Below are 25,397 nucleotides of genomic sequence, written 5' to 3' on the forward strand. Positions count from 1 at the left end.
CTATCACCAGACCTAACTGTTCGACATGTGTGTGTCAATGGGGACCAACACCTGTCTCCAATATAGACAATCACCCAAAAGAAAAGTATCTACTGCGGTCCCATCGCGGCTGTTGCATTTCGGTTTTTGGTCTAAAGGTCCGGTTGTGCTGCTCTACTACCTATTATTTGTGCTATACTAATTATAGGTTATCATTATCACATCGGCGGGAGTCCAAGCACACCTGCAGCTGTCAATGGAGCTGTTACCAGATAACCCCTTTAACCACTTCACATCTTATCCATTTGCCCCCTTCCTGACCAGGCCTAATTTTGCAAATCTTACATATCTCACTTTATGTGGTAATAACTTTGGAACACTTTTACTTATTCAAGCCATTTCACAGATTGTTTTCTCGTGACACATTGTACTTAATGCTAGTCATAAATTGGAGTCAATATATTTCACCTTTATTTATGAAAAAATCAAAATTTTACCAAAAATTTTGAAAACTTTGCAGTTTTCTAAATTTAAATTTATCTGCTTTTAAAACAGAAAGTTATACATCATAAAATATTTATTACTTAACATTCCCCATATGTCTACTTTATGTTGGTATCATTTTGGAAATGTCATTTTATTTTTTTAGGACGTTAGAAGGCTTAGAAGTTTAGAAGCAATTCTTAAAATTTTTAAGAAAATTGCCAAAACCCACTTTTTAAGGACCAGTTTAGGTCTGAAGTCACTTTGTGGGGCCTACGTAGTGGATACCCCCATAAATGACCCCATTGTAGAAACTACACCCCTCAAGTTACTTAAAAGCGATTTTACAAACCTTGTTAACCCTTTAGGCGTTCCACAAGAATTAAAGGAAAATGGAGATCAAATTTTTTAATTGCACTTTTTGGACAGATTTTCCATTTTAATCCAATTTTTTCTTTAACACATAAATGGTTATCAGCTAAACAAAACTCAATATTTATTACCCAGATTCTGCGGTTTACAGAAACACCCCACATGTGGTCATAAATTGCTGTATGGGCACACGGCAGGGCACAGAAGAAAAGGAGCGCCACATGGTTTTTAAATGCCATGTCCCATTTGAAGCCCCCCTGATGCACCCTTACAGTAGAAACTCCCAAAAAGTGACCCCATTTTGGAAACTAGGGGATAAGTTGCCAGTTTTATTGGTACTATTTTTGGGTACATATGAATTTTTGATCATTCATTATAACACTTTATGGGGCAAGGTGACCAAAAAATTTGTTGTTTTAGCGCAGTTTTTATTTATTTATTATTACAGTGTTCACCTGAGGGGTTAGATCAAGTGATATTTTTATAAAGCACATCGTTACGGACGTGGCGATACCTAATATGTATACTTTTTCTTATTTATTTAAAGAATAACTGTCGTATATTTTTTTTTGGAGTATTCGATTGTGGTGATTAATATCACCTTGGTGGCCCTATTTCAACTTTTCACTGTGTATTCAATTACCCCTTAATTCCACATTTTTGTTCCCTGTACTGCCTACTTTTACCTGTGCTTAAAATAGGGTTGCTAGGCATGGTCCGTCTATCTGTTGAAGGACGGAGCACGCAGCGTGCAGGCTCACATTACTGACAGCCAGGGACTGTAAGTAAATTATTAAAGCCAGGTTCCCCCCAGCAGCTGATAACAGTGCCTGGGCTGTGTGCACTTCTCCCTGTCCCTGCACTTGGCAGACGCTTCCTCACTCAGCAGAGCTGGAGGATGCAGAGCCGAATCAGCGCAGAGCAGGGAAGGGAGATCTGCCATCTGCTCAGTGTATAAATGAAAGCAACATGTGGTAAGAGGACCCCTTTGTGCTGCAGGAGATTAACCCTTTAGGGGGAGGGCTCTGGTTACTGACACTTTTAGGGGGCTATTGTTACTGGCTAGTGAGGGCAGGCGGGATTAGCCTCAGGGTGAGGGCAGTGGCGGCCATCTTAACTGAATAGTGAAATTGCAGTTTTATGCAGACTGGTTGCTAAGGGCTGAATCTTATTAAATATGGGGTAAGTCAGTCTAATAGCAACTGATTCTGGAATATCATGTTATTAGTAACTACATATATGAAAATTGAAATTAGGGTCTAAATGTGACAGTTATCCTTTAAGTTTTACACAATAATAGCATTTTTGAAACAAAAATTATGTTTTAATGTGTCCATGTTCTGAGAGCTATATTTTTTTTTATTTTTTGAGCGATTTTCTTATGTAGGGGCTCATTTTTTCCAGTATGAGGTGACGGTTTTATTGGTACTCATTTGTGGGACATATGCCTTTTTGATCACTTGGTGTTGCACTTTTTGTGATGTAAGGATACAAAAATGGCTTTTTTTGACAGTTTTTTCTTTTTTTTTATGGTGTTCACCCGAGGGGTTAGGTCATGTGTTATTTTTATAGAGCTGGTTGTTACGGACGTGGCGATACCTAATATGTATACTTTTCATTTATTGATTTCACTTTAACATTTTTTAAACCAAAAACATTATGTTTTAGTTTCAGTTTTTTTTTTTATGGTGTTTATCGGACTGGGTCGATCATGTGATATATTCATAGAGCTGACCATCACGGATGCGGCAATACCAAATATGTCTATTTTATAAAAAAAATTCTATTTTTAATTTTTTTTTGTATTCTTTACATGGGGAATAATTTTTTTACATGTGAAACCTTTTATTTTATTTTTATTTTTTAACACTTTATTTTTTAATTTTTTATTTTACACTTTGCAAGACCTCTAGAGGACATTTACTTCATGTTTTTTTTTTACATAGTAGCCCCAGTTAAATGAGAAATACACCCCCCAGAGAGGCTGTACAGCGCAATACAGCGCTGTACAGCCTCAGTGCAGGGCTGATCAAGGTTTCTGAAAGACCTCACAGCTCTTGCACTCTCCGGCCCCGGCGATCACATGACCGCCGGGCCGGAACAGTTAGCGCACAGCGCTTCCTGCTCTGTATACACAGCGCTTGGGAGCGCTGTGTATACAGCGATCTAGAAGGCAGGGACACCTGGCCACTGTCCCTGCCTTCTCTAAGGGTTGTCCTGTGGTCACTGACAGCGGGCAACCCGATCAGCAGCTGCACGATTAGCGTGCAGCTGCGATCTCTGAATGGACGTTTTAAAACATCCATTCAGAGATAGAGAGCCACCTCCCGGACGTTTATATTCTATGGGCGGACGGGAGGTGGTTAACAATTGATGGTCCCTCTATGGAGTGGATAGTGGCTATAAAAAGAACATCTCTCTATGTGGAGGTCCTAACACCTCCATGCATTTCATGAACATACCATTGATTCACTGGGCACCAAATACATATAATGTTTAATTATTCCTGTGGTGACACTGAGAAGAAGCAGCAGTGGAAACACCCGTGATCAACTACTGTAATTATTTGGGGACCTTTCTTACAAAAAGTGATTGTCTCCTTTTTGACTATTATTCATACTCATTTTCACTCATAAACAATATATGTAAAGGGATAAAACTGAATTTACACAGGCCAACTAAACAGCAGATTGTCAGGAAGGAAACACTCTTTCCCGACAGTTGGCTGCTCGTTCAGTGAAGGAGACAGCTGCATTTAGATGAAGCTATCTCCTTCATTGTATGAGGACAGGGGATCTCTATTGTGATCCCTCGTCTTCATAGAGATTCATGGTTTCTGATCAGCAGATCGCTGTTTAGATAGCACGATCTGCTGCCCGGAAGCCATGATCTGAGGTGCCTGCATGAACTACAGGAACACCCGATCAACTATCTTTTCGGTCGTTTATCGGGTGATTGGCTGCACATTTATATGGTTGTTCCGATAATCTGCCCGATTCTCGGGCTGTATAAAGGAACCTTAAGTCCTCTAAAACATGAAAACTCAAGTTTGAGCGTAGTTAAGCATATCTCACCCTCATCATATTATTTAAATTAAGATATTGTATTATATTTTTAGTTTTCACACAGCAAAATATGAACAGTAATAATCAACCCCCATATCTTATTTTCACTTCGAATGTTCAGACTTAGGGCTCTTTCACACCTGCGTTCTTTTCTTCCGGCATAGAGTTCCGTCGTCGGGGCTCTATGCCGGAAGAATCCTGATCAGGATTATCCTAAAGCATTCTGAATGGAGAGAAATCCGTTCAGGATGCATCAGGATGTCTTCAGTTCCGGAGCGGAACGTTTTTTGGCCGGAGAAAATACCGCAGCATGCTGCGCTTTTTGCTCCGGCCAAAAATCGCAGTAGCGTCCTGGTTGCCATGGTTACCGATCGGAGCCCCAGAGCGATTAAACTGGGACTCCGATCGGAATCTCCGCTGCCACCAATGATCGGGCGGGGGGAGGGGGGGGAGAGGGGAGGCCGCCCACTGGCCACCAATGAAATTACAATAGAGGGGGGAGGGGGGCAGACGGAGGGGGGGGGCGGGGGAGGGGAGGCCTCACACTGGCCACCAATGATATTAAAATAGAGGGGGGGAGGGGAGACCACACACTGGCCACCAATGATATTACAATAGAGGGGGGCCGACGGAGGGGGGGAAGGGGAGGGGAGGCCGCACACTGGCCACCAATGATATTCAAACTGGGGAGGGTGGGGGGTCTGCCCCCTGCTGCCTGGCAGCCCCTGATCTCTTACAGGGGGCTATGATACGCACAATTAACCCCTTCAGGTGCGGCACCTGAAGGGTAATTGTGCTGATCACAGCCCCCTGTAAAAGATCGGGTGCTGCCAGGCAGCAGGGGGCAGTCATGTACACAGTTCGTCGTATATTCTAACTAGAAGCGTCCCCATCACTATGGGAACGCCTCTGTGTTAGAATATACTGTCGGATATGAGGTTCACGATGTAACTCAAATCCGATGGTATATTCTAACATAGAGGCGTTCCCATGGTGATGGGGACACTTCAAGTTAAAATATACCATCGGATTGGAGAAAACTCCGATCCTATGGTATATTAACTCCTGACTTTACATTGAAAGTCAATGGGGGACGGATCCGTTTAAAATTGCACCATATTGTGTCAACGTCAAACTGATCCGTCCCCATTGACTTGCATTGTAATTCAGGACGGATCCGTTTGGCTCCACACGGCCAGGCGGACACCAAAACGACTGTTTTTTCATGTCCGTGGATCCTCCAAAAATCAAGGAAGACCCACGGACGAAAAAACGGTCACGGACCTACGGACCCCGTTTTTGCGGACCGTAAAAAAAAACGGTCGTGTGCATGAGGCCTTATGCTGCGATTTGCGGGTTCCTTGCACTCAAGCGCAGATCCAGATGTTCCTGAGGCTTCATAAATATGTTTATTTGCAGTCACCAGAGGAGAGCACACTGGCAACAATTCATACTGCTCCACATAATAATAACAAGATAAAGTGCAAGTGCAATTATGTCAGTATAATAAATCGTCAAAGCAGAATATATTACCCATACTGTGCCTCCTCCGGGAGGCACCAACCCCAATATGCGTTTCGGCGAACCTTCATCCCCAGATATTTTGGGATAGCTACTGTGAAGGGGGCACATATCTTGGCATATTTACTGAGAGGGGGGCACATATCTTGCCACAAGGGGGCCCATTTAGACTTTATCGCCCAAGGGCCCACATGAACCTTCAGCCGGCCCTGCATGGGTCTTCCGTATTCCACAGGCACTGTTTCCCGAGAATCTCCTGCCAATGGTCCATGAAAAACACAGACTAAACCCAGATGGCATCTATGTTGTGTCCGTGGTTTTCATGAACCATAGACCATGATGTGAGTGAGGGATCTGTAATCACAATAGGGCATACTTCAGTGGAAAACCACTGACGTGTTAATACATACATTAAAATCAATGGGTACGTGTGCTGACCATGCAGAACATGGACAGCACACGTCCGTGAGTCACTGATTTATGAAGGAAGCCTTAATCATTTATAATTGTACTCTTACATGGCAGAGTGGTCAGACATCAGAGCCTGGTTGCGACAACAACCTATGCAAATAGTATTATTTGCAGGCTTTGTCAGGAAGATGGAGGCAGTGTTCATACTAACCGTGCGTCTTTACCATTATGTGGTTGCTGTGCTCTTTTTGAGTCACATTGGAAGCAACAGAGAGATTAACTTTGGTGTCACTGGAGAATACACCTGGCCCATGAAATCTGATTTTTCCTGGAAAAAAGAGCAGAGTTAAAACAAGGTTCTCACAACAACCAGAAGCTATCAATGAGGTCGCACTCTGTATAATGTTCTAGGTCCACCCTCGGCAGAATGCCCGTACTTCTAACATACTTCTACAAAGATTTCAAAATAGCTATTATTGGTAAATTCACATGAAAGTTAAAAAAATAGCTGGCCAAACGACCCGTTTTTAAAAGCTGTTTTTTTTTAACGGATGTTTTCTTAGAAGTGACCCCTTTCATTTGTAGGGGTCTGTGAAAAATGGCCAAAATAGGACCCCCTTTTTTTTAATGGCCATTATTCACTTGATGTAAAAAAAACAAAAAAAAAAAAACACCATATGAATATTTCCATAGACTTCAATTGTCCTGAAAATGGTCGTATGACAACTGTTAAAAAAAAAATGTCATGGTGTGAATGCACCCTAAAGGTTTGAATCTATAGAACAGATAAACAACATTATTATTGGGGAACATAACACATGAAAGGGGTATTTAGATTTCATCATGTGATGGCTTATATCTAGGATGATCGGCGGGAGTCCAGCCTGTCGGACCCCCACAGATCTTAATAATGAAGGGGATAGTCGCCACCTGTTGTGCATGGATCTATTAAATGATGGTTTCCAGGACTAAAGTATTGATAAGCTATGCTCAGTATAGGTCATCATTATCTGATCAGTGGGGGTCTAGCTCCAGACTCCCCATCAATCAGCTGTTTGAAGAAGCTGTAGGCTTGGCCTAAGTAAATACAGTAGACCTGAGCTGGAACACCAAACATAGCCACTATACAATGTACGACGCTTGATAAGCTGTGAGGAGGGCACAGCACTCACCAAAGCGCCACAGCCTCTTCAACCAGCAGATTGGCAGGGATGCCGGGAGTTGGACCCCCCCATCACGATCAGTTATTGATGACCTATCCTAAAGTACATGAGGTTGTGCTGCAGTCCCCTACAGAGCTTAGTGCCATTGTGAAAACATAGAGGGGGGTGCATTGCTGAACAAGCAGTAATGGATTGACTACTACATGAGGGTGATCTGTATTCATCTAGCTCCTTGTACAGGATCTTCTCAAAAAATTAGCATATTGTGATAAAGTTCATTATTTTCTGTAATGTACTGATAAACATTAGACTTTCATATATTTTAGATTCATTACACACAACTGAAGTAGTTCAAGCCTTTTCTTGTTTTAATATTGATGATTTTGGCATACAGCTCATGAAAACCCAAAATTCCTATCTCAAAAAATTAGCATATCATTAAAAGGTTCTCTAAACGAGCTATTAACCTAATCATCTGAATCAACTAATTAACTCTAAACACCTGCAAAAGATTCCTGAGGCTTTTAAAAACTCCCAGCCTGGTTCATTACTCAAAACCGCAATCATGGGTAAGACTGCCGACCTGACTGCTGTCCAGAAGGCCATCATTGACACCCTCAAGCAAGAGGGTAAGACACAGAAAGAAATTTCTGAACGAATAGGCTGTTCCCAGAGTGCTGTATCAAGGCACCTGAGTGGGAAGGAAAAAGTGTGTCAGAAAACGCTGCACAACGAGAAGAGGTGACCGGACCCTGAGGAAGATTGTGGAGAAGGACCAATTCCAGACCTTGGGGGACCTGCGGAAGCAGTGGACTGAGTCTGGAGTAGAAACATCCAGAGCCACCGTGTACAGGCGTGTGCAGGAAATGGGCTACAGGTGCCGCATTCCCCAGGTCAAGCCACTGGGCTACAGAGAAGCAGCACTGGACTGTTGCTCAGTGGTCCAAAGTACTTTTTTCGGATGAAAGCAAATTTTGCATGTCATTCGGAAATCAAGGTGCCAGAGTCTGGAGGAAGACTGGGGAGAGGGAAATGCCAAAATGCCTGAAGTCCAGTGTCAAGTACCCACAGTCAGTGATGGTCTGGGGTGCCATGTCAGCTGCTGGTGTTGGTCCACTGTGTTTTATCAAGGGCAGGGTCAATGCAGCTAGCTATCAGGAGATTTTGGAGCACTTCATGCTTCCATCTGCTGAAAAGCTTTATGGAGATGAAGATTTCATATTTCAGCACGACCTGGCACCTGCTCACAGTGCCAAAACCACTGGTAAATGGTTTACTGACCATGGTATTACTGTGCTCAATTGGCCTGCCAACTCTCCTGACCTGAACCCCATAGAGAATCTGTGGGATATTGGGAAGAGAAAGTTGAGAGACGCAAGACCCAACACTCTGGATGAGCTTAAGGCAGCTATCGAAGCATCCTGGGCCTCCATAACACCTCAGCAGTGCCACAGGCTGATTGCCTCCATGCCACGCCGCATTGAAGCAGTCATTTCTGCAAAAGGATTCCCGACCAAGTATTGAGTGCATAACTGAACTTAATTATTTGAAGGTTGACTTTTTTTTGTATTAAAAACACTTTTATTGGTCGGATGAAATATGCTAATTTTTTGAGATAGGAATTTTGGGTTTTCATGAGCTGTATGCCAAAATCATCAATATTAAAACAAGAAAAGGCTTGAACTACTTCAGTTGTGTGTAATGAATCTATAATATATGAAAGTCTAATGTTTATCAGTACATTACAGAAAATAATGAACTTTATCACAATATGCAAATTTTTGAGAAGATCCTGTATATTCAGCAAGGGAATTAGCTTTCATTTCTTGTCTTATATTGTATCGATTTGAATCATGAAATCATACTAATAATTGGTCTATCACTTTTCTCCAAGCACATTTGATAATGTATCCATTTGTTGTACATAGTGAACAAGCATGTACTTCAAACTAGATATTACAAACCGTTTTCAGCAGATCCATAAGCAAATAATATGTAGTACGTATCAGAACTGTTACTAGATCGGTCTTGGCGGGCAGGAAGTTGCGTTGAGATCTGATTTCTTGAAGTGAAAGAACATTGTATCACGCCGCTGGTGAATGATGTCATGCTGACATTTACATTACCCTGTCAGATAGGGTAAAGATAAAGAACACCTTAATAGGGCCGTCATCATGTAAGTAACTCTGAGCAAAAAAAACATAAAACAGAAGAATGCAGAGAATTGTCTTATCTCACTTCTACCCAGTCGCCCAGTATTTTGCCATTTATAAGGGCATTCCCAAATTCTTCTGCTTCAGAGGCCTATTACCTGAGAAACGTGTCTCATTTTAGTATATTACAATAGCATGTGATCCATAAATGCGATTGTGGCTGGTTAAATGGGTTGTTTGTGTTGTTTTTTATAGGGACACTATTAGGCCTCATGCACACGAACGTATTTTGTTTCCTTGTCAGTTCCATTTACTTTGCGGATAGGGTGCGGATCCATTCATTTCAATGGGTCCCCAAAAAATGCGGACAGCACACAGTGTGCTGTCCACATCCGTATGTCAGTTCCATTGCACCAGAAAAAAAGATAGAACATGTCCTATTCTTGTCCGGTCATGTGAATGTAGCCTTAGAATAATAAAAATAAAAAATAAAAAATAAAAATGATATTCACTGTCTAGAAATCCCTCTGTTCCAATGCTGCTGCTTCCAATCTCCCCACTACTGCAGCCATGACTTCATGTTTTGGCTGCAGCAATCAAGTGGCTGTACACTACACATGACCACTGCAGTCACTGGCTTCAGCAGTATATGTCATAAGACCACTGAGACCAGTGATTGGTTACAGTGGTCATGTGAGGTCAGGAGTGGCGGCACTGGAACGAAGGGTGTGTCAGGTTTTTATTCCAATAGTGTCTTCTTTTTTCAAATATAAAGTAATTACTTGGACAACCCCTTTAAGTGAATGGGGTTGAACTGCAGCAGGGCAGACTGGGAACAAAAAGTGGAAATAAAAAACTAAAAGTGGCCCCATGTTGTAGGCAGGTCCAAACAGACAGAAGGCAGGGCCAACACAAAAAGGTTGGGACAACAGAAGTAGGCCGGGCCTGGAATACCATAGTGCAGCACAAAATACCATCTCAACAGAACCAAATACCACCGTGCTGCACAAAATACTGATGCTATCACCCCAGTATTCAATGGTATCACTGTATTGAGGGCAGAGATACAGCTGAGTTCAGGAGGGAAACTGCGGCAGCTGGCAAAATAAATGCTGAGAGCATCAGATCATTATATACCCGGCTGGCAGCCATGAGGAGAGCTCAGGCGGCCCCATGGGCATTGGCCCACCGGGAATTTTCCCTTTTAAGGTCTATGGCCAATCCGCCCCTGAACTGCAGTACCAAGCAAAACCTCTTGTACAGAAGTGCTGAACAACAGTTGCAGCAATTGTGATGATTGGTGGGAGTCCTGGTTTGGACCCTCAACATTCATTCATTGATGACCGATCCTGAGGATATGGAAAGCCCTTTTAATTTTACTTTAACTTTTTTACAATTTTTTTTCTCTCTATATATTTAAGAAGCCTTGCTGAAGATCCAGGGGTGTATATTGAGGATCAGTATGTATCTTTAGAAATGGTAAATGCACATGATGGAAAAGAGATGAGACGGAGAAGATAACTATGGGAAGGAATCCAATGGGTGACATTGATCTGACAAAAAACAGTAACAAGAAACAACACTGTTCTACTAGAAAAAGATGTCACAATGACATATGTTGTCTTTTGCTTGATGATAAATACCGTATATGTTATTCATATGGTAAATATATGGCCTCTATAGACTTTGAAGGACACCTTCTCTTTCTTCCAGTAAGAACTTACCAAAGGTAAACTGAGAGGTGTTTTCCTTCCTTCAGTGTAGGTATGCTGGATTTCTACTTGCCCATTTGAATTTATCACACAGATGTATACGTCATCTTCTCCCTGGAAAACAGAGAATCTGAGTTCATGTTTTTTTTTTTTTTTGTAAACTGAAAGATCACATCTCCTTTCAGAAGGACCTGTTACCACTCGTGACATGCGTATTCATAAATATTTGTATTCTCCATCAATTATTTCTTGAGCAGATCTCTACATTGTGCCATTACTCTGGTATTCCACCAAAAAATGTATGAATACATTGACTCCTGGGTGTGGGGGTGTGTCCCAAAATTGTTTCACATTATTGGAATCAGTACTGACAGTATCAGACTATGTAGGGACACACCGCTTTGACAAAGCTAAAACACATGGATTGCACATCCACATCCAAGAATCAAAACAGCGTCATTTTATTAAAAAGTTTCTAGAAGGAATAATAGCAGAATGGCAGATTTATGAGAAAATGTTATTTCATGAGGAATAATTGTACTGTATTTACTAAAACAGACATGACAGGAGAGGTGACAGGTCGTCTTTCAGTAGAATGTAGGCAGTTTTAGTTTTCTCACCATGAGCTGGTCATCTGAAAAGCCAATTGACACATATCCTCCAGAAAGGCCACTTATCTCGAAATTATATGCACCGTCATCAGTCATAGCAGAGGACATAAAGAAGCAGTTACTACTTTTGGAGGGGTCACAGTCAGAAGGACTGCTGAGGCAAATCTTCTGTGTACCGCAAGTCTCACTGGAAATGTAAGTAGGAGGAGGAGGATGGCTGGACGAAAGAGAGCTTGGAGGTGTTGAACTACTGGTACTTGTTGTGTTGGAAACAGCAGTAGACGGCACAATGGGGCTGTTTGTTGTGTTGGAAGCAGCAGTAGACGGCACAATGGGGCTGCTTGTTGTGTTGGAAGCAGCAGTAGACGGCACAATGGGGCTGTTTGTTGTGTTGGAAGCAGCAGTAGACGGCACAATTGGGCTGCTTGTTGTGTTGGAAGCAGCAGTAGACGGCACAATTGGGCTGCTTGTTGTGTTGGAGTTAGGGTTGGAAACCTAATGAAAGGAAAATAAGCACTGGAAATATTATTCTGCATGAATGAAATAATCAATAACTAAAGAGAACCTGTCACATTGAACATGGCGTCTCATCTTCCAGCAGTATTTTATAGAGCAAGAAAGGCTGAGAAGATTGATATATATTTTGTGGAAAAACAAAAAAAGGTGTTTTCTGACCCCAATACACTCCTCCGAAATGTGGCTAATAATTGTTGACCCAGACATCCCCCAATATCTTTTCACTCTGTATCCAGGTGTCTATGTGACTCCCATTCTCCTTCCTGTAATTCTTTCCCCACCAAACTCCTAATTCTTATAGATGCCTTCACCACCCCCATACAACCCCTCTCCACCTGTGGCAAGGAAGAAAGAACAGTTCTGGCCAAGGCATTGATGGTGGTAGTAGTAAGCACAGTGACAGTCCTCACCCTGCCACTCTTTGGGCCCTGCAGTGAAGGGAGGGGAGCAACCTTTCTTTCACACCCTAGTTTGGGAGTTCCCTTGCCTGGCGAGTTCCCTTGCCCTTGATGTTGGTGAGTTTTGGGGTAAAAGGCAGGGGTCTCCTGAGATGCGGTGCAGTACAATCCTGTAGTAATGCATTTTACTGCTAATGAGGAGGCTTAGTTTAGGTGAAAACAAGTCCACTGAATTCTAGTGAAACAACTCGGCAGTTGTTACATATGTGCTCTTGCAAGAATAGGCACAGGGGCATTTATCATGAGAGCAATATTTGAAGTCAGTCTGCATTGTCTTACCTTATGCCACATTTATCAAATGTCATGTTTGATAAATTTGTCTTATCCTTCAACCTAACACTTTTGTCTAGGAAAGCTACTCCAGGTTTCCTACTCCACCCTCCTACTGGAGACAGTGCCACGTTTTTGCGACTTTTCTTTTTTTTAAATGTCTCAATGATAAATCTGGAGTGAAGCTCATTAACATAGCTAACCACAACCACCCCCATTGCAAAACTGGAGTGAGTGATGTAAAAATGTAAAAAGTCGCAAAATCTTGTGCGAGTGCAAAAAAGTTGCACAATTTTGCACAATCGCTTTAATTTTGCACAAGCCAGTGCAAAAGGTGGCAAAAGCCCTATATTTTTGGACTTTTTGACGCCAGAATTCTGGAGTGAAGGTATGATAAATCAGATAAGTGCAATACCTTCACTGGCCTCCTCCAGCACTCTCCCTGGTATGTGGCCTCTCTACACTCCATTAAATCTCATTCAGCTTTTCCTCAGAGGCTGGCACTTGTTCCACAGGGCAGGTGTCTCCCTACTCACTCCAGACTAACTGAACTAGTGCAGCAGCCTCCTAGCAAGAGGGGTGGGACCAGCCCACCTCCAGCAACTGTTACTAGGGCTAGCTAATTAACCCCTCATCCCTACACATAGCCTGTGGGACACAAGGTGCATAACACAAACACATTACTAAATTAAGCTCTTTATGGCAGTGAACCCCTTCAGCAAGGACCACAGGGTCACTGCAGACAGGCATCACATGACTGGGTTGGAGAGCTGCTAATCCTCTCTACGTTGGGATAAGTATATCTGAAAGCTCTTAATTTGGAGTAAGGAGACCAAAGGACAGTTGTTATATTCTGGAAAACCTGTTAAATTGCATTCTCTGACTTTCTATGCCTAGGAGACAAGTGGTTGGTCTGACTGAGATCTGTCTTTGTATGCACAGTCATACAGAGATCACCCACTGGCCTCCAAAAGGGTTCCACAGCTTTTTTAGCTTTCAGCCCCAGTCTGTTGTACCTGCTGACAAAACCGTACTCACCTACTCCCTTCTGCTCCGTTCCAGCTTGTAAATTTCTGGATGGAAAATGTCACATGTACTGCTGCATCCAATGACTGGCCTCAGTGATGTGTTCCCAAGTGACATGTGCCCCAGCAGTGATGTGGCGCTTGAGGGACACATCCCTGCTGATTAGTCATTGGCTGCAGCTGTATAGAAGTTTACAGGATGGTGACAGGAAGCCTGCTGATAGGAGCTAGAGCGGAGTAGTGGGGAGCGGGTGAGTATACTACAACAGGCTGGGGTTAAAAGTTAAAAATCTTCACAAACCTGGACAACCCCCTTTAAGCACAGAAAGAGCAGAGATTTAAATGAATAAAAACACAAAACTAAATTTTTTTCCCATAAAACTATATCACTATGCTAAACTTCCACTCTATAACATGCTGCCTGCAGATAGTACTGAACATGTGACAATGTAATGTTCCCTTTAACCTATAGCTTAGGCCTCATGCACATGGCTGTAGTTTCGGTCCGCATCCGATCCACATTTTTTGCGGATCAAATGCACACCCATTCATTTCAATAGGGCCACAAAAGATGCGGACAGCACACTACCATATATGCTGTCCACATCTGTATGTCCATTACGCGACCCTGCCAAAAAAGTAGAACATGTCCTTTTCTTGTCAGTTTTGCGGAAGCATAGGGGGCATTTCTAACAAAGAGGATGACGTGCGGATCTGCAAAATGCACATGGCCTGTATCTGTGTTTTGCGGATCCGCGATTTGAAGACTGCAAAAACTGGTATGGTCATGTGCATGAGGCACATGAGAAGTAAACAGCTATTGAGCTACACAACATATATTATATAATTGAACGGGCTGTGCTGTGGCCCGTTTATTCTCAGGATCAATGGGGATTCCAGAGGTCAAACTCTCACAGATCATAATGTGATGGCATATCCTAATCTTCACTAGTTCCCAACATCTGACATGTCAGAAGTTGTGCAAAATGTTCTTTAAGGGTACTTTCACACTTGCGGCAGGACGGATCCGACATGCTGTTCACCATGTCGGATCCGTCCTTCCGCTATGCCGCCGGACCGCCGCTCCGTCCCCATTGACTATAATGGGGACGGGGGCGGAGCTCCGGCGCAGCACGGCGGTGCGCGGCGAAAGCCGCCGGACTAAAAAGTCGGACATGCAGGACTTTTTAGTCCGGCGGCTTTCGCCGTGCACCGCCGGAGCTCCGCCCCGTCCCCATTATAGTCAATGGGGACGGAGCGGCGGTCCGGCGGCATAGTGGAAGGACGGATCTGACATGGTGAACAGCATGTCGGATCCGTCCTGCCGCAAGTGTGAAAGTACCCTTAACAAGATGTGGTACTGCTGATCAGCAAAATATTTACAAGTCAATTTACAAAGCCCCAGAAGAGAGCGTTTGGATGACAGTTATCTCATGTGTATGGCTGGCTTTATACATACTCCCAAAAGACAAGTATTTGAATATTGATAAACCAAACAGCAGATAACCCCTTGGATAAAAGATTGAGTCACGCGATATGGTATACAGCACTCCAATGTTAACAGTGTTACAGAAATATGAAGGCAAAGGTGGCTTAAAATAATAAACGAACAGGAAATATTTTGAAATAATATTTTATTAATTATACAGTATTTAATTCATTAATATTACACTATTTTGAATAACTACAATATTTTGGTGACACATAGGGCTTTATTTTTGTCATTTTAATTTTTAATATTTTATTTTTATTTTTTATAAAAAGGAAAAATGTTAAAATAAAGTGGAAAATTTATTCTTTCACATTTTAGTTTGTTAATAGCACAAAATGCACCTAAAATACTCTTATTATTATTTTCCTGTTCCATAATAGTTGTTTTGATAGTCATCAAAGAGCTGCAGCAGAAAGAACACACCCCTGAGAAAAGACCAGTACAGCAACTCGAGCAATGGACAGGGGAAGCATTGGATCCATGTGAGGTACTAAGTTGGTTCCAGCTTTGTTAGTAGGAGATTGTCATGTACTATATGATTTCTGATTTTCATTTTTACATTAATCATGGGATAAACCATATAAAGGCGTTTTCTGGATCGCTGTGGTTTTGAAGAGATTTGCTCATAAAGTTGCTTACCTCCTGTACATCTTCCCCATGTTTTTTTTTTCATTTTGGACTCTTTTGACCAATTTTCACAATTTAACCCCTTCAGGACCCTGCCATTTTTCGCCTTAAGGACCAGGCAATTTTTTGCAAATTTGACATGTCACTTTATGTGGTGATAACTTTAAAACGCTTTTACTTATCCAAGCCATTCTGAGATTGTTTACTTGTCACATATCGTACTTCATGACAGTGGTAAATTTGAGTCAAAATATTTCATTTTTATTTATAAAAAATACCAAATTTACAAAAAAAATAAAAAAATTTGCAATTTACAAATTTCGATTTCTTTGCCTTTAAAAGAGATAGTGATACCTCCTAAAATTGTTATTTCTTTTCCTTTCCCATATGTCTACTTCATGTTTGGATCATTTTGTAAATGACATTTTCTTTTTTTGGGACATTAGAAGGCTTAGAAGTTTACAAGCAAATCTTAAAATTTTTAAGAAAATTTCCAAAACCCAATTTTTAAGGACCAGTTCAGGTCTGAAGTCATTTTGTGGGGCTTACATAATAGAAACCACCCATAAATGGCCCCATTTTAGAAACTGCACCTGTCAAGGTATTCAAAACTGATTTTACACCCTTTAAGAATTAAAGGAAAATGTAGATGAAATTTCTGAATTTCACTTTTTTGGCAGATTTTGCATTTTAATAAATTTTTTTCTTTAACACATCGAGGGTTACCGCCAAACAAAACTCAATATTTATTACCTTGATTCTGTGGTTTACAGAAACACCCCATACGTGGTCGTAAACTGCTGTACGGGCACACGGCAGGGTGCAGAAGAAAAGGAGCGCCGTATGGTTTTTGGAAGGCAGATTTTGCTGGACTGGTTTTTAGATGCCATGTCCCATTTAAAGCCCCCTGATGCTCCCTTACAGTAGAAACTTCCCAAAAGTGACTCCATTTTGAAAACTAGGGGATAAGGTTCCAGTTTTATTGGTACTATTTTGGGGTACATATGATTTGTAATTGCTCTATATTATGTTTTTTGTGAGGCAAGGTAACCAAAAAATTGTGTTTTGGCACTGTTTTAATTTTTACAACATTCATCTGACAGGGTAGATCATGTGCTATTTTTTATAGAGCAGGTTGTTACAGACTACAGACGCAATGATATCAAATATGTCTACTTGCTTTGTTTGTTTGTTTCAGTTTTGCATAATAAAGCATCTTTTAAAAAATAAATGATGTTTTGTGTCTCCATTTTCTGAACGCCATATTATGTTTATTTTTCTGCCGATCATCTTGTGCAGGGGCTAATTTTTTGCAGGTACAATTTTTGGGTACATATAATTTTTTGATCATTCATTATTACACTTTATGGGGCAAGGTGACCAAAAAATTGGTTGTTTTGGCACAGTTTTTATTTATTTCTTTTTTCAGTGTTAACATGAGGGGTTAGATCATGTGACATTTTTATAGAGCAGGTCATTACGGACGCGGCAATAACTAATATGTATACTTTTTCTTATTTATTTAAGTTTTACACAATAATAGCATTTTTGAAACAAAAAAAATTATGTTTTAGTGTCTCCATAGTCTGAGAGCCATAGCTTTTTTATTTTTTAAATGATTTTCTTATCTAGGGGCTAATTTATTGCGGAATGAGGTGACGGTTTAATTGGTACCATTTTGTGGAACATACACCTTTTTGATCACTTGCTGTTGCACTTTTTGTGATGTAAGGTGACAAAAAAGGCTTTTTTTGACACAGTTTTTATTATATTTTTTTATGGTGTTTATCAGACGAGGTGGATCATGTGATATATTTATAGAGCCAGAGCCAGTTATGGATGCGGTGATACCTAATATGTGTGTTTTTTCCTTTTATTTTTCTATTTTTTATTATAAAATCAAGGGAAAGTGTTTTTTTTTTTCCATTTTTCACTTGAAACTTTATTTTCTTATTAAAAACACTTTTTTTTTGCTTTTTTTTAAAACTCTATTTCTGTCCCACTCTGGGACTTCAACTTTTGAGGGTCTGATCCCCTCTGCAATGCATTACAATACATCTGGGACCCGTCCGATCACCATGACGTAATAGTACGTCAAAACGCAGCAAGTCACTTGCCGTCATGAAGTACTATTATGTCATATGTCGGGAAGGGGTTAACAACACCTAGATAGTTTATAGCTCCTCCCACCCATCTAGTTACATAGACACTGCCCTATCACTGCCACTGTTGCTGCTTTGACACGCCCATGGACCAGGGCCATCTTTAATATTGATTGGACCCTGGGCAAGAGGGAGAACACATGTGCCTCTGCCACATTCATGGGTCAATACTTTATTAACTAAGTAGTAGGACATGTAGGGCATACATGGGGGATGTCCCTGCACTTACTATTATTTCTCAGCGCCGCTTCGTTGCACCCCTGTGGCCCCCGTTACATTCGCCTGCGCTGTATGCTAAGTAACAGTATCAGAACACCAGGGAGGAGACATCAGCTTTTCTCTCTCGGCGTTTCCTCTCCCTGGCTGTAGCACTGTCCAATCGCAGCGCAGAATGTCACAGAAGGTGAGTTTTTTTTTCCTCCCTGGCTGTGACGTTCTGCATTGCGATTGGACAGCGCTACAGCCATGGAGAAGGAATGCCCACAGAGAAAAGCTGATGTCTCCTCCCTGGTGTTCCAATGCTGTTTCTTAGCATACAGTGCAGGAGAATGTAACGGGGGCCACAGCGGTGCAATGGAGCAGCGCCCAGAAATATTAGTAAGTTCAGGGACATCCCCCATGTAAGCCCTACATGTCCTGCTACATGTCCTGCTACTTAGTTAATAAAGTATGGACCAATGAAAGGTCCTCCAGTGGCCAGCAGGGCTCAAGTGGCAGTTGCCTTGGGACCCCCAGGAGCAACTGGGCCCGGGGCAGGTGCCTCTTTTGCCCCGCGTTAAATACAGCCCTGCCATGGACATAACATCACAGGAAATCAGAAAGAGCTGCATGGACATGGTCATTTGACCACAGCCAAGAACTAAGAATAGGAGCAATAGAGGCAAAAGAAAATACATAAAAAAATAACAGCTACTTCCATAAATGATTATTTTAAAGGGAACCTGTCACCTGGATTTTGTGTATAGAGCTGAGGACATGGGTTGCTAGATGGCCGCTAGCACATCCGCAATACCCAGCCCCCATAGCTCTGTGTGCTTTTATTGTGTAAAAAAACAGATTTGATACATATGCAAATTAACCTGAGATGAGTCAGAGCTTGAAAATATGACTCTTCTCTGGTCACACAAGTAAGATATGACTCTTTTATATTAATTTGCATAAAAGGCGGGAACAAAAATGCATAATACCTATTGAATTTGTCTGCAAATAAAATTAAGAGTGTAATTTATATGTTTAGGGTAACACAATGAACATTTAGAAACGCTTAGTGAGGGTAGCATAGTAGAGGTGACAGGTTCCCTTTAAAGGGTTTCTATCACTTCGTATGACATAATTAGCTGTCAGACACTAGCGATCTGCTAGTGTCTGCTCTGGCCAACCATCCTACTATAATCACTTGTGGGGCAGCGGTTTTGCTAAAAAACTAACTTTTATAAATATGCTAATGAGCCTCTAGGTGCTATGTGGGCGTCATTAGCACCTAGAGGCTCCGTCTACCTTCATACACAGCCGCCGCCCAGCGCGTCCCTCCAGCCCGCCCATGTCCTCCTCCGTGTGACGCAGCGGACGAGTTCTCGCGCATGCGCCGTGCGCGGCTGTATTCGGCGCATTTGAGATCTCAGCTCGGAGCGGTCAGACATTCAATGCGCATGCGCGGCTGTATTCGGCGCATGCGCATTGAATGTCTGACCGCTCCGAGCTGAGATCTCAAATGCGCCGAATACAGCCGCGCACGGCGCATGCGCAAGAACTCGTCCGCTGCGTCACACGGAGGAGGACATGGGCGGGCTGGAGGGACGCGCTGGGCGGCGGCTGTGTATGAAGGTAGACGGAGCCTCTAGGTGCTAATGACGCCCACATAGCACCTAGAGGCTCATTAGCATATTTATAAAAGTTAGTTTTTTAGCAAAACCGCTGCCCCACAAGTGATTATAGTAGGATGGTTGGCCAGAGCAGACACTAGCGGATCACTAGTGTCTGACAGCTAATTATGTCATACGAAGTGATAGAAACCCTTTAAAGGATGTTAATGCAATATATTCGGCTACTTTCACACCAGCGTTAATATTTTCTGGTGTTGAAATCCGTCATAGGGTCTCAGTACTGGAAAAAAAACGCTTCCATTTGTCCCCATTCATTGACAATGGGGACAAAACGTAACTGAACAGAACGGAATGCTCCAAAATGCATTCTGTTCCATTCTCATACCGGAGAGCAAAACGCAGCATGCTGCGGTTAGCTTTCTGTCCTGGGATGCGGAGCAAAACAGATCTGTTATGACCCATAATGCAAGTCAATGGGGACGGATCCATTTTCTCTGACACAATAGAAAACGGATCCGTGCCCCATTGACTTTCAATGGAGTTCATGCCAGATCCGTCTTGGATATGTTAAAGATAATTCAACCGGATCCGTTCATAATGGATGCAGATGGTTATATTATCAGTAACGGAAGCGTTTTTGCTGAGCCCTGCCGAATCCAGCAAAAACGCTAGTGTGAAAGTAGCCTAAGTTAACTAATATAGGTTTTCAAGTGAAAGAAGACCAACGGCAAGTTTGAAGGACTATAACTCCCAGCATGTCATTGCCAATGACCTGTATAATAGAAAAAGTTGCCTAAAACACTTACAGTGAGCTCAGGACCTTCAACACCCACCCAGAATATACTCTTTGATTGAAGAAATGTTGCTCTAAAACAATGAAAAAAGTCATTAAAAACACACATAACCAAGTACATTTAAATACATACATTTTTGAGTATTTGAGCCGTATCACAGGCGGAGATCTAGAGAGAAATATACAATTAAAATATTTTTTTTGGGGGGGGGGTACTATCTCTCCTTGGGGAGAGCGCCTTAATCAGTGTGAGGAGACTTATAGACCATATATGCTTCTCTGGAATTCTGGGATTAAATTAAAATGGTCAGATCTATTTACTGTGCAGGTACTAAATAGAGATGAATGAATCGATTCATCTTATCAGCAAGACTTCTTCACTGCGAGGGGCTGTACCTGCAGGTAAAAATCTTCCCCCTGAAGCTTATTTGCCAGGGAAAGACATCTCATCCGGGCCTGCCAATATCATGTCTGCGTTGCTGTTATAGGGAGCAGAGCAAGCGCTGAGGGTCTTCTTCTGCTTCCAGAGCAGTGACTGTTCATGTGCTGCTACCTGGAAGTGGTGTGGCGCATGGCCGGATTAAGAGCATCATGGGCCTGGTGCAGAAGATTTTAATGGGCCTTTTTATAGAAAATTAAAACGCAACGCAGAGCAACTTTTTATAGCACAAATAAAGTGTGAATTTACGCAAAATTACACATGTGAAAATACGCATGCATAAAGTTTGAAGTGTGAACGGGTCTGCGTAATCCCATTCAAGTCTATTGGACTAAAGTTCATGCGTAATTTTGAAGCAGATTTACACACGGGTTTGCGTGTGAAAAATCTGCTGTGTGAACTTAGCCTAAGTGTACATCTCTGGCCACAGTTTAAATATACAGCCATCTATATAGATGGCTGTATTATGTATAGCCACCCCCCAAGGAGTTAACTAGTGCTGCTGGATATGTCATTCAGCAGCATGAAAAAGCTATTCACGTCTAGCTTTTCCATGCTCCTGAATGGCATATGTGTTTATAAAAGCTAATCTATTATAAGCAGATATGCCATTGAGGAGCTTGGAAAAGATAGGTAGGCAAGAAATAGTCACCTAGCTTTTCCATGCTCCTGAATGGCATATCTGTTTACATGCATACATGTTTATAATAGCCAAGCTATTATATGCAGATCTGCCATTCAGGAGCATGGAAAAGCTAGGTGAGAAACAGTCACCTAGCTTTTCCATGCTCCTGAATGGCAGATCTGCCTTTAGGCATATCTGTTTATAATGGCTGATCTATTATAAGCAGATATACCACTCAGGAGCATTGAAGAGCTAGGTGACTATTTCTCCTTAGCTTTTCCATGCTCCTGAATGGCATATCTGTTTATAATAGATCAGGCTCAGCTATTATAAAGATATATATGCCTATAAGCAGATATGCAATTCAGGAGCATGGAAAAGCTAGGTGAAAAAAATCATCACCCAGCTTTTCCATGCTCCTGAATGACATATATAAATTATACAGTATACAGTATAATAGGTGAGGTGAGCCAATGCTGATTTACTTACCGCCTATGAGTTGTTTTCTGGGCAGTACACTGAAGGCTGCTGAACGCGACTCACCGCTGGCAGCACCCCTGACTCCACGCAGGAAGAATTTTGAACTTCCGCGCGCAGCAGCCGTCACGGTCTTTCACTTTACGGCATGGCCTAGGCCCCAGGGGAGGAGTCTGACGTGACGACACAGCGCGGCGTGCACAGCTGACCTGTCACCTGACCTGATCTGTCAGCTGTCACTGTCCTGGTGAGTTCTGTAAAGGGCCGGCCTGGGAGACTTCTCCTTCCGCACCGGCCCTGTCATCATCTGACAGTCGGCACGGTTCGGTCCTTCCAAAGGGTAGCGAGGTGGCCTATGCGGGCCTAGCTCCGGTTGGCCTATGCGGGCTGCTGGGCCTATTTTCATGCAGGGGCCTGGAGCTGCAGCTCCATCCGCCCCTACGTTAATCCGGCCCTGGGCGCATGCGCAGTCACTGCTCCAGTAGCGGGAGCAAAACTTCTGTGCTTGCATTGCTACTCAGAGCAGTGATGAAGGTGCGAGATTGGAAGGACTGGATGAGATGTCCTGCCATGTCAATCAAGCAGCGGTGGGAACTTTTCACCTGCAGGGAATTCTTGTTGATGAGATTCATATGAACTGATTAGCTCATCCCTACTACTGAATATTTTTCACTGCCCTTATGTGGCAGACGGGCTTGTGCTCCATGGCTATTTGGTATGAGTCGTGTCCAGAGTGTCAAATTACTGCTCCCACAGCGAATTTCCGTAGTCCACTGGTACCTCTTCCCATTATAGAGGTACCTTTAGAGCGGATCACTATGGATCTTGTGGAGCCAGGGGCCACCAACACATGTTAGTGGTTTTGGACTATGCGACTATCTGGAGGCCATTCCTCTCCGCCATACCTCAGCCAAACTTATTGCCAGGGAACTATTTGCCATGTTTTGCCACATTGGGTTACCCAAAGAGATCCTTACGGATCAAGATACTTATTTTATGTCCAAAGTGACAAAGGAGTCTTGCAAGCTGCTCCGAATCAAGCAGTTACGCACATCAGTGTACCACCCCTAAACAGATGGGCTGGTGGAAAGGTTTAATAAAAGCTAAAAGAGTATGTTAAAAAGGGTAGTATCCCAAGATGGGAAGGATTGGGATATGCTGTTGCCATATTTGATGTCAGCCATCCGAGAGGTACCCCAGTCCTTAACAGGGTTTCCCCCATTCAAACTGTTATAAGGCAGACATCCCAGAAGCCTGCTGGACATTGCCAAAGAGACATGGGAGCAGGAACCTACTTCTCATAAGAGTGTAATAAAACACATTGCAAATATGCAGGACAGGATTGCATCAGTAATGCCCATTGTGAGAGAACATCTAGTAGAGGCTCAGGCAGCTCAGAGCCGTGGATATAATAGAAAGGCCACAGTCAGGACCTTTTTCCCAGGAGATAGAGTTCTTGTGCTCGTACCCACTACTGAGAGTAAGTTTCTGGCAAAGTGGCAAGGGCCCTATGAAGTTCGGGAAAAAGTGGGCGAAGTTAAATATAAAATATATTAGCTTTGGTGGAGAAAACCAGAACAAATATATCACGTAAACTTGCTAAAGGCGTGGAAGGACCGAGAATCCCTGTGGGCCACTGAGGCACTGGTTGGGACCAGTGTAGACCCTCCAACGTCAGTCCCAACAGAGGTTTGAGTAAAAATAGCAGAAACCCTGTCAAAACAAAAACGGGAGGTCAGGAAGTTAGTGCAGCAGAATACCGATGTCTTTTCAGAAAAACTCGGTCGTATATCCGTGGTCCAGCATGAAATTACGAGCCACGGGTAAGGGTACGAGTGAATCCGTACCATGTGCTAGAGGCCCGGAGACAAGCCATTACAGAAGAGGTACAGAAGATGCTTAGCCTAGGAGTTATTGAGGAATCCAAGAGCGAGTGGGCCAGTCCCATTGTGTTGATTCCAATGCCTTTACTGGCAGGTACCTCTGACAGAGTCATCAAAGGAAAAGACCGCCTTTGTCACTCCGGAGGGACTTTACCACTATGTCGTTTTGCCTTTTGGGTTACATGGGGCCTCCGCCACGTTCCAGAGGCTAATGGACATAGTCATAAAACCTCATCGGAAGTACACATCTGCCTACTTGGATGATATCATTATCCATAGTGGCGACTAGCAGTCTCATTTGTCCCATGTGCAGGCAGTCATGGACTCACTCCGAGATGCAGCTTGACTGCAAATCCTCCAAAGTGTACCATAGGGCTAGAGGAGGCTTGTTATTTGGGGCACCTGATTGGCCGTGGAATCATCAAACCTCAAAAAAAACAAAGTCGATGCCATTCAAATTGGCCCCAATCACTCACAACAAAGCAAATCAAAACGTTTCTCGGCATAATTGGGTATTATAGGTGGTTTATACCCAATTTCGCCGGGAGGGCTGCACCCCTGACCGATCTTCTGAAAGTAAGGAAGTCAGTCAGGATTTGGTGGAAACCTCAGGCAGAAGAAGCATCTCAGGCCCTGAAATTGGCCCTATGTGAACAGCCCGTCCTGTCCAACCCCAACTTTAAGGACAAATTCTATATCCAAACGGGCGCATCTGAAGTAGGTCTAGGAGCCGTTCTGTCTCAAAAAGTGAACAGAGATGAACATCCCATCACTTATTTGAGTAGAAAGCTTACCCCAGCAGAAAAGAACTATATTGTAGTGGAGAAGGAGTGCCTAGCCATCAAGTGGGCCTTGGAGTCCTTACGGTACTACCTGCTGGGCTCATTTTCGCCTGGTGATGGACCATTCACCGTTGGTCTGGATGAGAAATTCCAAGGAGAGAAATGCTCGGGTAACCAGATGGCTTCTCTCCTTGCAGAATTTTTATTCTCGGTTGAACATAAAGCGGGAAACCTGCAGGGTGCGGACACATTCACTTCAGTGGGGCCGCAAAAGATGCATCCGTGGCCCCGCAAAAGTTATAGATAATGTCCTATTCTTGTCTGTTTTGCGGACAAGAATAGGCATTTCTATAACGGGCCGTCTGTTCCATTCCACAAATTGCGGAAGGCATACAGGCATTATCCGTGTTTTGACAATCCGCAATTAGCGGACCGCAAAACACGGCACATTCGTGTGCAAGAGGCCTTACACTGAGTCACGGCGGACAGGATCTAAGATACAGAGATAACTAAACAAAACAAGTTTCTAGGCGAGAAGCTGGGGATAAGGTCACC

The 25,397-nt window shown here is 42.8% G+C and overlaps 1 protein-coding gene across 1 annotated transcript in view; it reads right to left on the bottom strand.

Annotated features, from left to right (window-relative positions):
- Window positions 1-25,397, bottom strand: part of LOC120979794 (putative ferric-chelate reductase 1) — a 78,087-nt gene that overhangs the window by 14,644 nt on the left and 38,046 nt on the right. Inside the window, exons 5-9 of the mRNA XM_040408750.1 lie at window positions 20,650-20,710; window positions 11,480-11,965; window positions 10,872-10,973; window positions 8,959-9,121; window positions 6,043-6,159 (exon numbers count right to left, since the gene is read on the bottom strand). Of these exons, the coding sequence (XP_040264684.1) occupies window positions 6,043-6,159; window positions 8,959-9,121; window positions 10,872-10,973; window positions 11,480-11,965; window positions 20,650-20,710 (929 nt within the window). The remainder of the gene's footprint in view (window positions 1-6,042; window positions 6,160-8,958; window positions 9,122-10,871; window positions 10,974-11,479; window positions 11,966-20,649; window positions 20,711-25,397) is intronic.

Source organism: Bufo bufo, chromosome 9, assembly GCF_905171765.1.
Source record: "Bufo bufo chromosome 9, aBufBuf1.1, whole genome shotgun sequence".
NCBI lineage: Eukaryota > Metazoa > Chordata > Amphibia > Anura > Bufonidae > Bufo > Bufo bufo.